This window comes from Cetorhinus maximus, chromosome 25 (genome assembly GCF_964194155.1).
Source record: "Cetorhinus maximus chromosome 25, sCetMax3.hap1.1, whole genome shotgun sequence".
Classification (NCBI taxonomy): Eukaryota; Metazoa; Chordata; class Chondrichthyes; order Lamniformes; family Cetorhinidae; genus Cetorhinus; species Cetorhinus maximus.
In genome coordinates this window covers 34804887-34817352 of record NC_135903.1, presented here as the reverse complement: position 1 = coordinate 34817352, position 12466 = coordinate 34804887, and the positions used below count along the sequence as shown (strand labels likewise).

At 44.6% G+C, this 12466-nt stretch overlaps 1 protein-coding gene across 4 annotated transcripts in view; it reads left to right on the top strand.

Moving 5' to 3' along the window:
- LOC144668048 (supervillin-like) overlaps nucleotides 1-12466 on the top strand; it is a 141280-nt gene that overhangs the window by 67398 nt on the left and 61416 nt on the right. For all 4 annotated transcript variants that reach the window (XM_078529795.1, XM_078529791.1, XM_078529793.1 and 1 more), the window contains 5 exons: nucleotides 2164-2250; nucleotides 5524-5701; nucleotides 8283-8455; nucleotides 10322-10477; nucleotides 12070-12206. In XM_078529795.1, coding sequence (XP_078385921.1) covers nucleotides 2164-2250; nucleotides 5524-5701; nucleotides 8283-8455; nucleotides 10322-10477; nucleotides 12070-12206 — 731 coding nt within the window. The remainder of the gene's footprint in view (nucleotides 1-2163; nucleotides 2251-5523; nucleotides 5702-8282; nucleotides 8456-10321; nucleotides 10478-12069; nucleotides 12207-12466) is intronic.

Genomic DNA, 12466 nt, shown 5'->3' with positions numbered 1-12466 from the left:
AATCAAGAAATAATGATTAGAAGATGTGAGGCTTGAGTTTCACAGCCTCATAGATTGTAAGAGGAAGGGAAGTCTGAGAGGGGTGAGGAGCCCCACAGTATTGGGGATTAAATTCAGCAGCTTCCATTTTTGGGTCGCTCTTTCCCCTGCAGCATTGTGCAAATGTGCAAACATTTACCATTTTGAGGCCTTAGGAGGCTACACTGGGCAAAGTGACAAAGTGCCCCGTATTTTAAGGGACTGGCCCTCATAACTGTTTGTCCCTTGTCCCTAAGGGACACATTTTGTGCAGTATTTCTGGGCCAGCCTGTGAGAGACTGAGCAAGGGAGTCTCAGTTGAGTGGTTTGAGCGGGACTGCTAGTCTGTGAGTCGGCCAGCAGAGAGATGGTAATGTTGTGACTTCACAAGATCTAATTTTTGTTTGCTTTAACCACCGCCCCACCAACACCTCTAACCCTTCCCCACTCTTATAGTCACCAGCAACACCCCCTTTATCCTAGCCCCCTGATCCTATGGTCAAAATGTCCTTTATTTTATTTCATAGGAGTTGGTCACCCTGGCAATGCACCTGATAAGTGGGCAAATCAATTTAGCCCCCCCCCCCACCAGCCGCCACCTTAATACCCTGAGTGCGACATTGAGTGATGGTTGTCTTGATTTCACAGGGGAGATGTGGGTGGTGAGGGAGGGCAGTGTTTGAGGATAACCTGTGGGTTGGTGTTTGGAGCTTGGGAGGAGCAGGAAAAGAAAGTGCAAAGGAATGATTACACAAAGGAGCAGTGAAAAATTACTATTCTATTAATATAGGGTATATTATTCCAGTTTGCCTATGTGCGTTTTTTAAAAATATACCCCTGCACACTTATTGTTTTAATTCTCAATTTTTATTCTTTGATGGGGTGTGGTTGTCACTGGCAAGGCCAGCATTTGTTGCCCATTCCTAATTGTCCTTGCTAGGCCATTTCAGAGGGCAGCTAAGAGCCAACCAATTGCTGTGGGTTTGAAGTCATATGTAGGCCAGATCAGGGAAGGGTGGCAGATTTCAACGCTTAAAATGTCACGCGAGCATCCCGATGTCAGCACACGGCATCGTGATGTTTAGGTCGGCATGCGCACTATGCAGCGCGACGCACGCCCGCCATTAATTAAAGGCCTCGTTAAGGCCATTAAGTCACCAATTGTTGACGATTTTGAGGGGCCCATGTGAACTTCGGCTCGGCGCACGGGCCCAACGGGCAGGCGGGTAGGTGATTTTTTAACCAACCTCATCCAGTGGCGGGATGAGGTTTGATTTCGGATTTTAAAAAGTTTAGTAAAGTTTCTGTGTACTTCATTAACATGTCCCATCTCGTGTGACATTGTCGCATGACGGGGACATGTTAATGATTTTTTTATTTTTCTAGTTTTGAACTTTCACCACCTTTTAGCGATCTCCCTGAGGCAGCACTTAGCTTCAGGGAGATGTGTGCACTCTCGCAGTTGGGGAAACCCCCCCCCCGCTCGCACAGGAAGCGCATAGCACTTCCCATCGGGCGTCACGCTGGGCAGGCCTTAATTGGCCCGCCCGCTTAAAATGGCAGCGGGGCCCGTTTCGGCGGCGGCGATCGGCTGCCCTCCCACCCGTCAAGGGCAAAGTTCAGCCCCTGATGTTTCACAGTCACAATTACTAAGACTATCTTTCAATTCCAGATTTTATTAATTTAATTTAAATCCCACCAGCTGCCCTGGTGAGATTTGAACCCATGTCCCTAAAGCCTTAGCCTGGGCCTCTGGATTATTAGTGACATTACCACCACACCACCAGCCACCACCAAACCACCCAACCGCGCCCCCGCTCAGTTAATAAAGTAGGGAACAAAAAAGTTACATAATGATGAAAAATAAAGATGTAAAACTACTTAATAATTTAAGCATTCCATTTTTATGCAAACCAAACAAAAGACAGCTTTCCAATTGAAAGCAATATCTTTGTGAAAGTGTTCAGCACAGTGTTCCCCTCAGGCAATAATGATCTGTCCGATGTTCACAATGATACACCTGAATTAACGTACAACTTTGTTTTGCTGGAAGATTCTGAAAATGTAGCTGTGCCCTATGTTGTCATGTGATTCTTCTTTCTAAAAACCTCCTGGCTGTTTCAAACCCTCTGATCTTTGTTTCAGAGATTACAACTCGCCCTGACATATCCCTGGAGAGTGATGCGACACTGGATAACCTGGAGAGCTTCCTCAATAAGCTGCAAGCTAAAGGTAAGCCCGTTATCTACAATCATCTTGTTTGAGTTGTTGTTCTGTCTGTAACGCCTCAGGGAAGCCAAATATTTAATGAAGGATCAGCCATTAATGGACTGCCCTGTACTAGCAACCTGAACTACCTTCTACACCCTGGTGTAGCATTACAGTCTACACTATTACTGTTCAGTTATAGTCTGGGATAGTGTTTAAGGCACTTGTGTCTTGAATCATTACCTTGGGCTCAAAGGGTAACATAGAACTTTCCATTGTCATTGACATCATGGAAAAGCAACTGGCTTGGACCCAGTCATGTATTGGAATGCCTGGTAAAGCTATCCTTGATTGGGTTTGAATATGAACCCTTTATTCAATTGGAATTGTGCTGCAGCATTTTCAAACGATATCAGTGAATACGCACATCCTCCTTTATCCGAATCATGGCTTAGCTGATTGCCAATGGAACAGCAGTCACCACTTTTCTAGAAATAAATTGCAATGCAAAATGCGTGAGATATTTCGAAACGATGGAGTTATACATAAGCACAAGTCTTTCTTAACTGCCCTCACTTTCTGGATCCCATTCAGACCATGTTGAGATCTATGCAAATTAAAGTGAAGATTGAAGTCAGACAGCTAGGATGGGTGAGTGAGGGAGTCGGAATGGAAACTGACAGGTCCGCTCGCTCTCGCCCCTGCCATCTCTACTTGTCCAATCAAGCGTCAGATGGACAATTAGTGGCCGTCCAGCAGGAAGGAGGCCAATTAAAGGAGCAAAGTGGGGCTCCACACCCAATCAGGAGCGCAGGCCGGGATGTCAAACAGCCGAGGCCTAACGCCCGCAGACAGGAAGCTGGTCACGGCTACAAGTTTAAAGACCTCCTGCTCTCAGAATCAGTCTTTATTTTTTAATGAAGGCTCAAAAAAAAATTTTAAAAATGACTTAAAAAAAAACATACAGATGCCGCCACCTTTCCCAGCAGACTCTGCAGCCGCATTCAACCATGGTCTCAGTGGCAGGCATTTTCTCCTGCCCTTGTGCTACCTCGTCATAGCTGCTGTAAAACACAACCAAACATTTTCATGCGATGCCCAGAAAATGCAGCGGGCAATGAAAAATTGCAAATGATTGGGTTGTTAACAAGCTCAACGGCTCGTTAATTAGTTACACGAACATACAAACTAGGAGCAGGAATAGGCCACTTGGCCTCTCGACCCTGCCCCGCCATTCAATACGATCATGACTGATCTGATTGCGACCTCGACTCCACATTCCCACCTACTCCCAATAACCTTTCACCCGCCCCCTTGCTTATCAAGAATCTATTTAGCTCTGCCTTAAAAAAGTTCAAAGGCTCTGCTCAAAATGGCAGGCGGCCTACCAATATCCACACCCGCTTGCCTTCTGTAATTTGGGAGATTGTCATGATGACGTATTACCCGCCCAATTTGCTGACACAAAATCCAGTCCCTAGTTTTATTTGTTTATAGGATCCAGATCTAATGATTCCTTACTTCACTGTATTCTGTGCACATCATATTCATTTCCATCAGAAAGGAAGATGGGCTCCCTTAACTCTGTGAAGTACAAACCTATGCACAACCCAGCGCTGTTCTCTTCAGTGCAGTGGAGACTTTATTAATAATCTGCGCAGATCTAATGGATCAGTGTTTGTCGGTACATCCTATTGTTACTAGTTCCCCACGCTTGATTAAAAAATGCTCTTTTCTAAAACCTTGAGAATGTGGAATTCAGAAGAAATAGAAAAAAAAGTCCATAGCAATCAAAGCAGCTTGCATTTACATAGCTACTTTAACATAATTAAATGTCCAAAGGCGCTTCACAGGATTGTTATCAAACAACATTTGGTACCACATGAGGAGATATAAAGACAGATGACCAAAGATTTGGTTTCAGGGAACATCTTAAAAGAGGCGGAGATGTTTAGGGAGGGAATTCCAGAGCTGAAGGCGTGTATGCCAATAGTGGGGAAATGGAAATTGGAGACATGCAAGAGGCCAGAATTGGAGGAACGCAAGAGTTGTAGAGGGTTTCGGGCTGAAAAAGTGAACAGAGATAGGGAGGGGTGAGGAAGGGATTTAAAGACAACAGCATTGTGTAAAAACATTGACCAAGTTTGGCTATTTTAGATTGATCAGAAGACTGCTGTTAGAGGCTGTTCCAAAGACACCTCCCTCAAGTGACCAACTTTCACTGAAGCCTAGATTTTTCAAATCGGTGCTGCTTAACCTATTTATTTTAAATAGGTTAATATCAAATTAATGTAACTCCATTGGTAAAATCTACATTTGTGTTGGAAATTATTTCACTGCAGTAGCATCATGGCCAACCCCAATTCTGCACCGAGACACTGTCCATACAGGTGCTTTACACCAGAGATCACTGAATAATAATCAGGGAATGGGGGTCCCAGTTGACCTTCCCCTCGGTATTACAGAGATGCTGAGGTACCTCAACTACCATGCTGGTTAAAATCAGTAAACTCAGCGCAGACCAAGGACACAGCTGAGATTTTCCTGTTCTGTGGGGCTCAGTTATTCACCAGCTGGGCCACCAAGCAAACTCAAAGGTGAAATTTAATCTTTTTATCTCAACCAATTGGTTGTGATGACACCGCACTGAGAGAGTGTTGCACTGCCAGTGATACCAACTTTCGGATGAGATTTTAAACCAAGGCCTGGTCTGCTTGTTCAGATGGACACAAAAGATCCAACGGTATTATTCAAAAAAGAGTTATCCTGATAAACAAATAGCAGTATGCTGCAGATGTTGGAAATCTGAGACTTCCCAGCCAACTATTATCCCTTATTCAACATCAGCAGAAAGATTTAATTATTATCCCATTACTGGTTGTGGGAGCTTGTCGTGCACAAATTAACAGCTCCATTTCTTTCATTTTAACACCGACTACTCTTGAAAAGTACATCATTGGCTGTGAAGCATTTTGGGACTGCCTGAGGTAGCGAAAGGTGCTATATTGAGGTTATATAATTTGAGGTTGTGTAATTTAATTTTTTAAATTCATTCATAGGATATGGGCGTTGCTAGCTAGGCCAGCATTTATTGCCCATCCTTAATTGTCTTTGAGAAGGTGGTGGTGAGCTGCCTTCTTGAACCGCTGCAGTCCATGTGGTGTAGATACACCCGCAGTGTTGTTAGGGGGGGGGAGTTCCAGGATTTTTGACCCAGCGAATAGGGGATAAAATCTAGTCATCTAGATTCCTAGGTGTTGCTGTGATTGACCTAACTTTGAACAATCTTTATCCCAGCCACAAGTAACATGGAGACAACGATCACAGTGACAGAACAATCAGTGAAGGAAGTGATGAGGCCAGATGACGAAGATACCTTCAATAGATTCTATAAGCATACGACCACCATTCTGACGCCCGATGTGGTGAAAATCGAGGAGAGTTTTGATGCTATTTTTGAATCCAACACCCCAAAGTAAGAGTTAAACTGTTTCACTCAAGGGGATTTGCTTTGAATTTTAGAGGAGGGATGGCATATCTTTTGTTTCAGTTTAATTCACAAAGAAAGACAAGAGCAATAAAATCTGATGAGGCCAGATATATAGGAGAAAGCAAACTGTACAGGAAAGGAAACAGTCGGACATCTCTTTAGATTTAAATTATGACATGGATCAAAAGGGATGCAGGTTTAGGCCAGCAAGAAGGAAATGTAGGACTGATGTCAGGAACTGTTACCTTTCCTTGTTTCAGAGAGTTCAACATATGGAATGGGCTTCCAGATACAAGAGTGGAGGTCAAGATCATTTTCAAACCAGTTGGGTGCGGAGACTATGTAGGGTCCATAAGTTCTTCCTATGATATGTTGGGCCAAACAGCCTTCCTCATCCATTTCTATCATGTGAGGCTTAAGAAAGTAACTGGGAACCTTCATCTCAACCCAAGGCTTGAGATCACCATTGACAGGAGAGGGAGCCAGGAAAAAAATCTTCTTTACTCTGAGAGTGATAGATGTTTGGACCAATTTACAGATGGAGGCAGAGGGCTGCATTTTATGTGCCGCTGCCATATTTAAATAGCTAATTAAGGATCAATTAGGCTTGTTATCAAGCCAATTGACCCTTATAATACGTTTCCCACGTCATAAAACGTCTGGCATGGGTGGTTGGGTGGGAGTGGGCAGCCTGATTTTTTTTTTAAATAAACTTTTCAAAGGGTGGGAAGGAAGAGGGGGTTTCTATCTTTGGGGGCTGACCTTTGCCAATCAGGGTGCAATGCCCGCTTTCTTCCTACCCACCCACAGCCTTAAACCCCCACCCCCACTCCAACATCCTTCTCCCTGACCTGTCCAAACCCTCTCTGCCCAAGACCCCAGACTTACCCATCTCCAGGGATCCATGGGCCTTCTTCCTCCCCCTCTAGCAGTCCCGGCAGTGCCCACTAATGCGATCTTGGCGCTGCTGGGACTGGTGGAGCAAGCTGTTCGCCCCCGCAGGACCCTCCCCACCCCCACCCATTCAGCCCATAAAGTCAGAGACAGAGAGGCTCAACATTGCTAGCTTGTGTGAATTATGATATGAGTGCCGTTAGCTCAGTGGGGTAGCTGGCCTATTTTGTGCTTTTTGGCATTTGGTTATGTTCTCACAAATGGAGGTGTGGCAGCATGTCACTCTAGTTGTAGAGTCGGAGCTTTAGGTTTTCAGTCATGCCCTGCTATCAGGGCGAGCGGGCTAGAGTTGCTGTGGGTCACCAATACAAACCCAGTGTTAGGAAAGAGAACTGTGAGCTTTGTTTAGCGAAATAGAGCCAGGCTTGTCCACAAGATGAAAATCTGACTGAAAGTTGAGATGGGAGAGGTTCTATTGAAATAGGAGAGTGAGAATGGCTCGGATTATAGAATCTGTTAAAGAGCAGTTTGAAGGCTGGGGCAGCGAAATAGGCAGCAACCTCACTATGGTGACAAGCGGATCATTTTTAAACCTATCCAGGCTTTCAAGTTTGGACTTATTCCATTGCATCTCTGAATAGTCCAGTGTGTATGTACATTATATATGACCTGTCTGATAGTTTTGAATTAATTTAGGAAAATAAGCTATGGAACGTGTGATGTCACATATGCAGTCTGTTTTCATAACTTTGTTTACAGACAATCTGTAACTGTCTGGAACAGGGTGATGGGGGCATGGGGAATGAGCTATCCCTTAACAAGCCTGAAAAGCGCATGGTTGAGAGCATGTGAAACAGTGAGTTTCTGTTCTGGGGAACTAGCCTCTGTAGAAAAGCGAAGTCTGGCCTCCCATTGTAGACTGTCTCTCTCCCTGTGAGCCCTGGCTCAGTTGGTAGCACTTTCACCACTGTGTCAGAAAGCTGTGGACTCTAGTCCCACTTTCGGGACTCGAGCAAAAAAAGTCAAGGCTGATTCTTGAGTTCAGCACGGAGAGAGTGCTGCACTGTTGAGGTGCAGTCTTTCAGATGAGCCATGAAATTGAGGACCTATCTGGCCCTGCAGGTGGATGTAAAGAATTCTGTGGCACTGTTTTGAAGAAAAGCAGGGGAGTTATCCCCGATGTCCTGACCCAACATAATTCAAACAGATTATCTGATCATTACCTCATCGCTGTTTGTGGGAGCTTGCTGTGTACAAATTGGCTGTCGCATTTCCTACATTACAACAGTGACTACACTTCAAAAAGAGCTTAATTGGTTTTTAAAGCACTTTAAGACGTCCAGAGGTGTGAAAGGAGGGGTATTTTTGCAAATCTTTTCTTTACTTTGCACCATAGGCAGGGGACGGAGTGAGGATAGGATCCAGTTCAAGAGTGAAGATGAAAGTGTCTTTTTATTTGAGTTGGTTTGCTTTTGTATCACCAAAGTGCTGGTTTGATGTTTGACTTCATGTACAAAATGCAAAAAAAAAAGGTAATTTCCTCCTCGGGTCAGATCAGAGTACGAAGTAATAATGATAATGAAACCAATGCTGAGCAAACACCTAACGGTGAAAAGCTTAAGGTGGTTCCTCACTTGGAGCTGTGTTGACTTTCACTTTTGACTTCTTGCAGACTGACCTCAGAGGTGGCAGAGCACAAGCGAGCTGTGAGACCTCCACGAAGGACGCAGTGTTCTCGCAATCCCCTGAGAACCTTGGCCGCTCGAGAAGATATCCGTCAGGAGTACACCGAGCAGCGTTTGAATGTGGCTACAGTGGAGGTCAGGAGGATCCGGACCGAGAGAAGTAGGTCTGAGAGGTTTCCTCCTTCAATTGTCCCTCAATGTGTTCGAATATAACTGCCCGGCATCCTCCATAAAAGGATGTGACACAGTAGAGGTCCATTTGGGCCATTGTGCTTCTGTTGTCCATCGCATCCCTTTTGCACTCTTCCCAAAGCCTTGACAAATAGACAACTTGGGCTATTTTATTAGAAATTCTTGAAGGGAAGGAACACCATCTCTTTGTGGTTGAAAGTATTCTTCCATCACATATCTTTTACAAATACATCAACCGACTTTCCAAGCCTTCCCTATTGAGAAATTGTCTGAGCAATGCCCAAGATTCTATTCACAACAAAAACAGAATTACCTGGAAAAACTCAGCAGGTCTGGCAGCATCGGTGGAGAAGAAAAGAGTTGACGTTTCGGGTCCACATGACCCTTCAACAGAACGGATTCTATTGTCCAAGATTCTATTGTCCATTCACAGCGCAAACTTGGAAAATATCCTCACGCAATTATAAAAATCTTACTTTTTTATTTTTGGAAAAATGTTTATTCTCCTGCACTGAGAGAGACTGGTCGTCCCTGCTCGCTGCTATGCCTGAGAGGTGGTCCATCCACATCTGCCCAATAGGAAACTTTCCTGAAATCCATTGACAACCTGGACCAGTTATTAAGTCTGCTCTGAAACCATGACCCAAGTGGTTTTCAATGGGATCGCTCTGGATCACTCACTAGTCTTGTCCTCCGGCGGCCTAGTATTCAGGAGGTGACCAAATCTAGCTGTCCCATTCATAGCGTAATCACAGAAGCACAATCATACACATTTACAGCACAATTCACAAATATTTCTAATAATCCTCCTTCCAACGAATGTGTGTATTGATGTCCCTCCATCCCCCCTTCTACAGAACTTTATTCCTCATTCTCCCTCTCTCCTGCCCTCTAGTGACAGTAGATCGTGCAAAACAGGCAGCTAATCTGATCCTGTCAGCTCTTTGGTGAGTGATATAGGTTAAAATAACCCCGTCGTGTCTATTCCATTAAAAAACAGATGTCTTCATATATTTCAGTACTTTAATAGGTGATTCAGATGATCATAAGCTGATGTCACCTTAACCTTTTTATATCTTATAATCCCTATGTAAGGCTCTAATTTTTGTACCAACTTATAAATAACACACTCCAGCCCGGGTTGTCTCCACTACATCATATTCCAACCAACGTATTGCATTCTATATAACATGGCACACTCTTTGCATTATCCTCTGTCACAGACTGCAGTAGTTTCACTAACCTGTAGATAGAATTGCCTGTAGCTCTCTATAGCTGGTGCGTTATCCCATAAAAAAGACTCACATTTATATAGCACCTTTCATGACCACTGGACATCTCAAAGCGTTTTATAGCCAATTAGAACTTTTGAAGTATAGGAAACACAGCCGGCAATTTGCATACAGCAAACAACAGCAAATAACAACGTGATCATGACCAGATCTTTTTTTTTTGTGTCAGGTTGTTAGAGGGATAAATGTTTACCAGGACACCAGGATTAACTTCCATGCTCTCCTTCGAAATAGTGCCAGGGATCTTTTAGATTCACCCACGCAGTCAGATGGGACCTCAGTTTAGCATCTCATCTGAAAGATGGCACCTCCAATAGTGGAGCACTCCCTCAGTACTGCACTGCTGCACTGGAGTATGAGCCTTGAATTTTGTGTTCAAGCCCTGGAGTTGAACTTGAACCCAGAGCCCCTGTGACTCAAGGGCAAGGGTGCCCTGTGTCGATCACCTTGTTTAGCTGTTCCCAGTGTATAAAGTAGATCAATTTTTTATTCTGCCTTGGAGTTATTAGTCCATCTCAGGAACGTTTTTTGCCTGTTTACAGTGGCGAAACACTCTAACTACGCAGATGTGGCGTTGGCAGGGCTAGCAAGCAAGGAGAACTTCAAAAATGTGAATCTCCGGAACGTGAAAATAACAGAGCAGACGTCCAGTAACAGCACACTCCCCTTCAACAAAGTGATGCTGCTGCAAGTTAAAGGTAATCATGGTCCAGGGGTATCATTTCCTGAAAATTAAGATGAACATTTAAGGCTTTGAGAAAACAAGTTCATACTTTTAGTTAAAAAAACACAGCATGGCCTCTCTGATCTCGTATCAAATCGAACCACTGTAAACATGAACTGTAAAGTGTTTGACTTCAATTGGCTTTGGTCCCTCCTGTTTGTTCTTTTCTGAATGAACTCACCTACAGTTCCACAGATGTTGACTCAGCTCCCTAGCTTAAATGTCCCATGGGAGCCAAATACTGAAACTCTGATTTTGATTCAGGGCAGGAGAGCAAGATTTTAGCAAGTGGCCTTGAATGTCTCAGCGTGAGACCTGCATCATTTTAGCTCCCAAGCCTTGTTTAAATGATTGAAATCCCACTCCTACCCAAACACAGCGGATATTGCTATCTGGCCAGAGTGTGATTTCGGCCAGCAGGAAGCCAAGGGAATAACCCTCAGCATAAGGTAAGTGTTCGGAGGGAGGGTGTCTGAGGCAGTCAGGGTGGGGGAAGGGGAGGCAAGCTCGAAACTGGGGAGGCCCAAGATTTCGTTCCTCCTTCCGAAGGAGTGTTGCTTACTCCCGCACTGAGCATTACTACCACAATCCCATGTTAAAATCATGTCGGAATCCAAATGACATCACCAGGATTTTAACCCCATCAGCCTTCATTGTTCCCACTGGTGGGAGGAGCTAGAATCAGGCTCTAAGTGTCAGCAGACATGAGCTTTGTGGAATCGGGTAGGAAAGTGGGGAAAAACATCCTGAGTGAAACAATCGAACCTGGAAGAAAAACATGTTCTCCGCCATGTGTTGCTACCTGAACCAGTTGTGTCACTGAGTGATGTGGTCCATGCGTCTGGTGCTAACTGAGTTCATGTCATGATAATCCTTCTAAACACACTACTTTGTTTAAGAAAGCTGCTACCACTCGATCTCTGTTCTTTCTATGTAACAAGGTGATGGGGAAATGTCACAGATATGTCTACAGCTGTCGTCACTATTGAGTCATTTGGACTTTGGCTGAAAATGTAAAATGGGTGACATTGAATTGACTGCTATCCAACTAAAGTTAACCAAACACGTGCAGGAAAAAAAATAAAAACAAAAAAACTGCAGATGCTGGAAATCCAAAACAAAAACAGAATTACCTGGAAAAACTCAGCAGGTCTGGCAGCATCGGCGGAGAAGAAAAGAGTTGACGTTTCGAGTCCTCATGACCCTTCAACAGAAGTTCTGTTGAAGGGTCATGAGGACTCGAAACGTCAACTCTTTTCTTCACGTGCAGGAAAAATCTGGCCAACCCTCCCCTTACCCAGGTCTGCCCATGTCACCTGTAGCACCTGGGCTGCCACTCAAGCTGAAGTGGCCCAACATCCAGCAGGTTCTGAATCCAACAAGCTTTTCCACAGCTGTAAAGCTGATGTGCAAACTAGCTTGGACTTCTTCATTAACAATGGTATCTGCCTTTATGTGCAGTCAGTCCAGTTTGGTTTATGGCACAGTTAAGTGTTGACAATTGATGACTTGTTTCTGTGTGTGCGGATCAGGAGCAGAACCCGAGATAACTCTGCCCTTTCTCAGGTCGCAGGCATGTCCAGGTACGACTGGTGGAGCCAAGAGCGAGCTCACTGAACAGTGGGGACTGTTTCCTGTTGGTCACTGCACAGCACTGCTTTCTTTGGACTGGAGAATTTGCAAACGTAATTGAGCGCTCCAAGGTATGGCCATTAAACCTGATCACTTGAGTTAGAAAAATTCATCGTTGAAGGCCTTCTCTTATAACTCAGCTGCCGCCCCCCCCCGCAAATTCCCAAACACCGCCCCTTCCCAATGCCAGGCCCCTCGATCAGACATCAAGTGCCTTTTAATGAGAAACCCCTTCTGGGAGCATGCAAGCAACCCTGACGGGGTTTGCTTTTCAGGCTTTCCACATGGTGAGAGGCCTGCCCAACACTGGGTGAATACAAGCAGTGTTGGG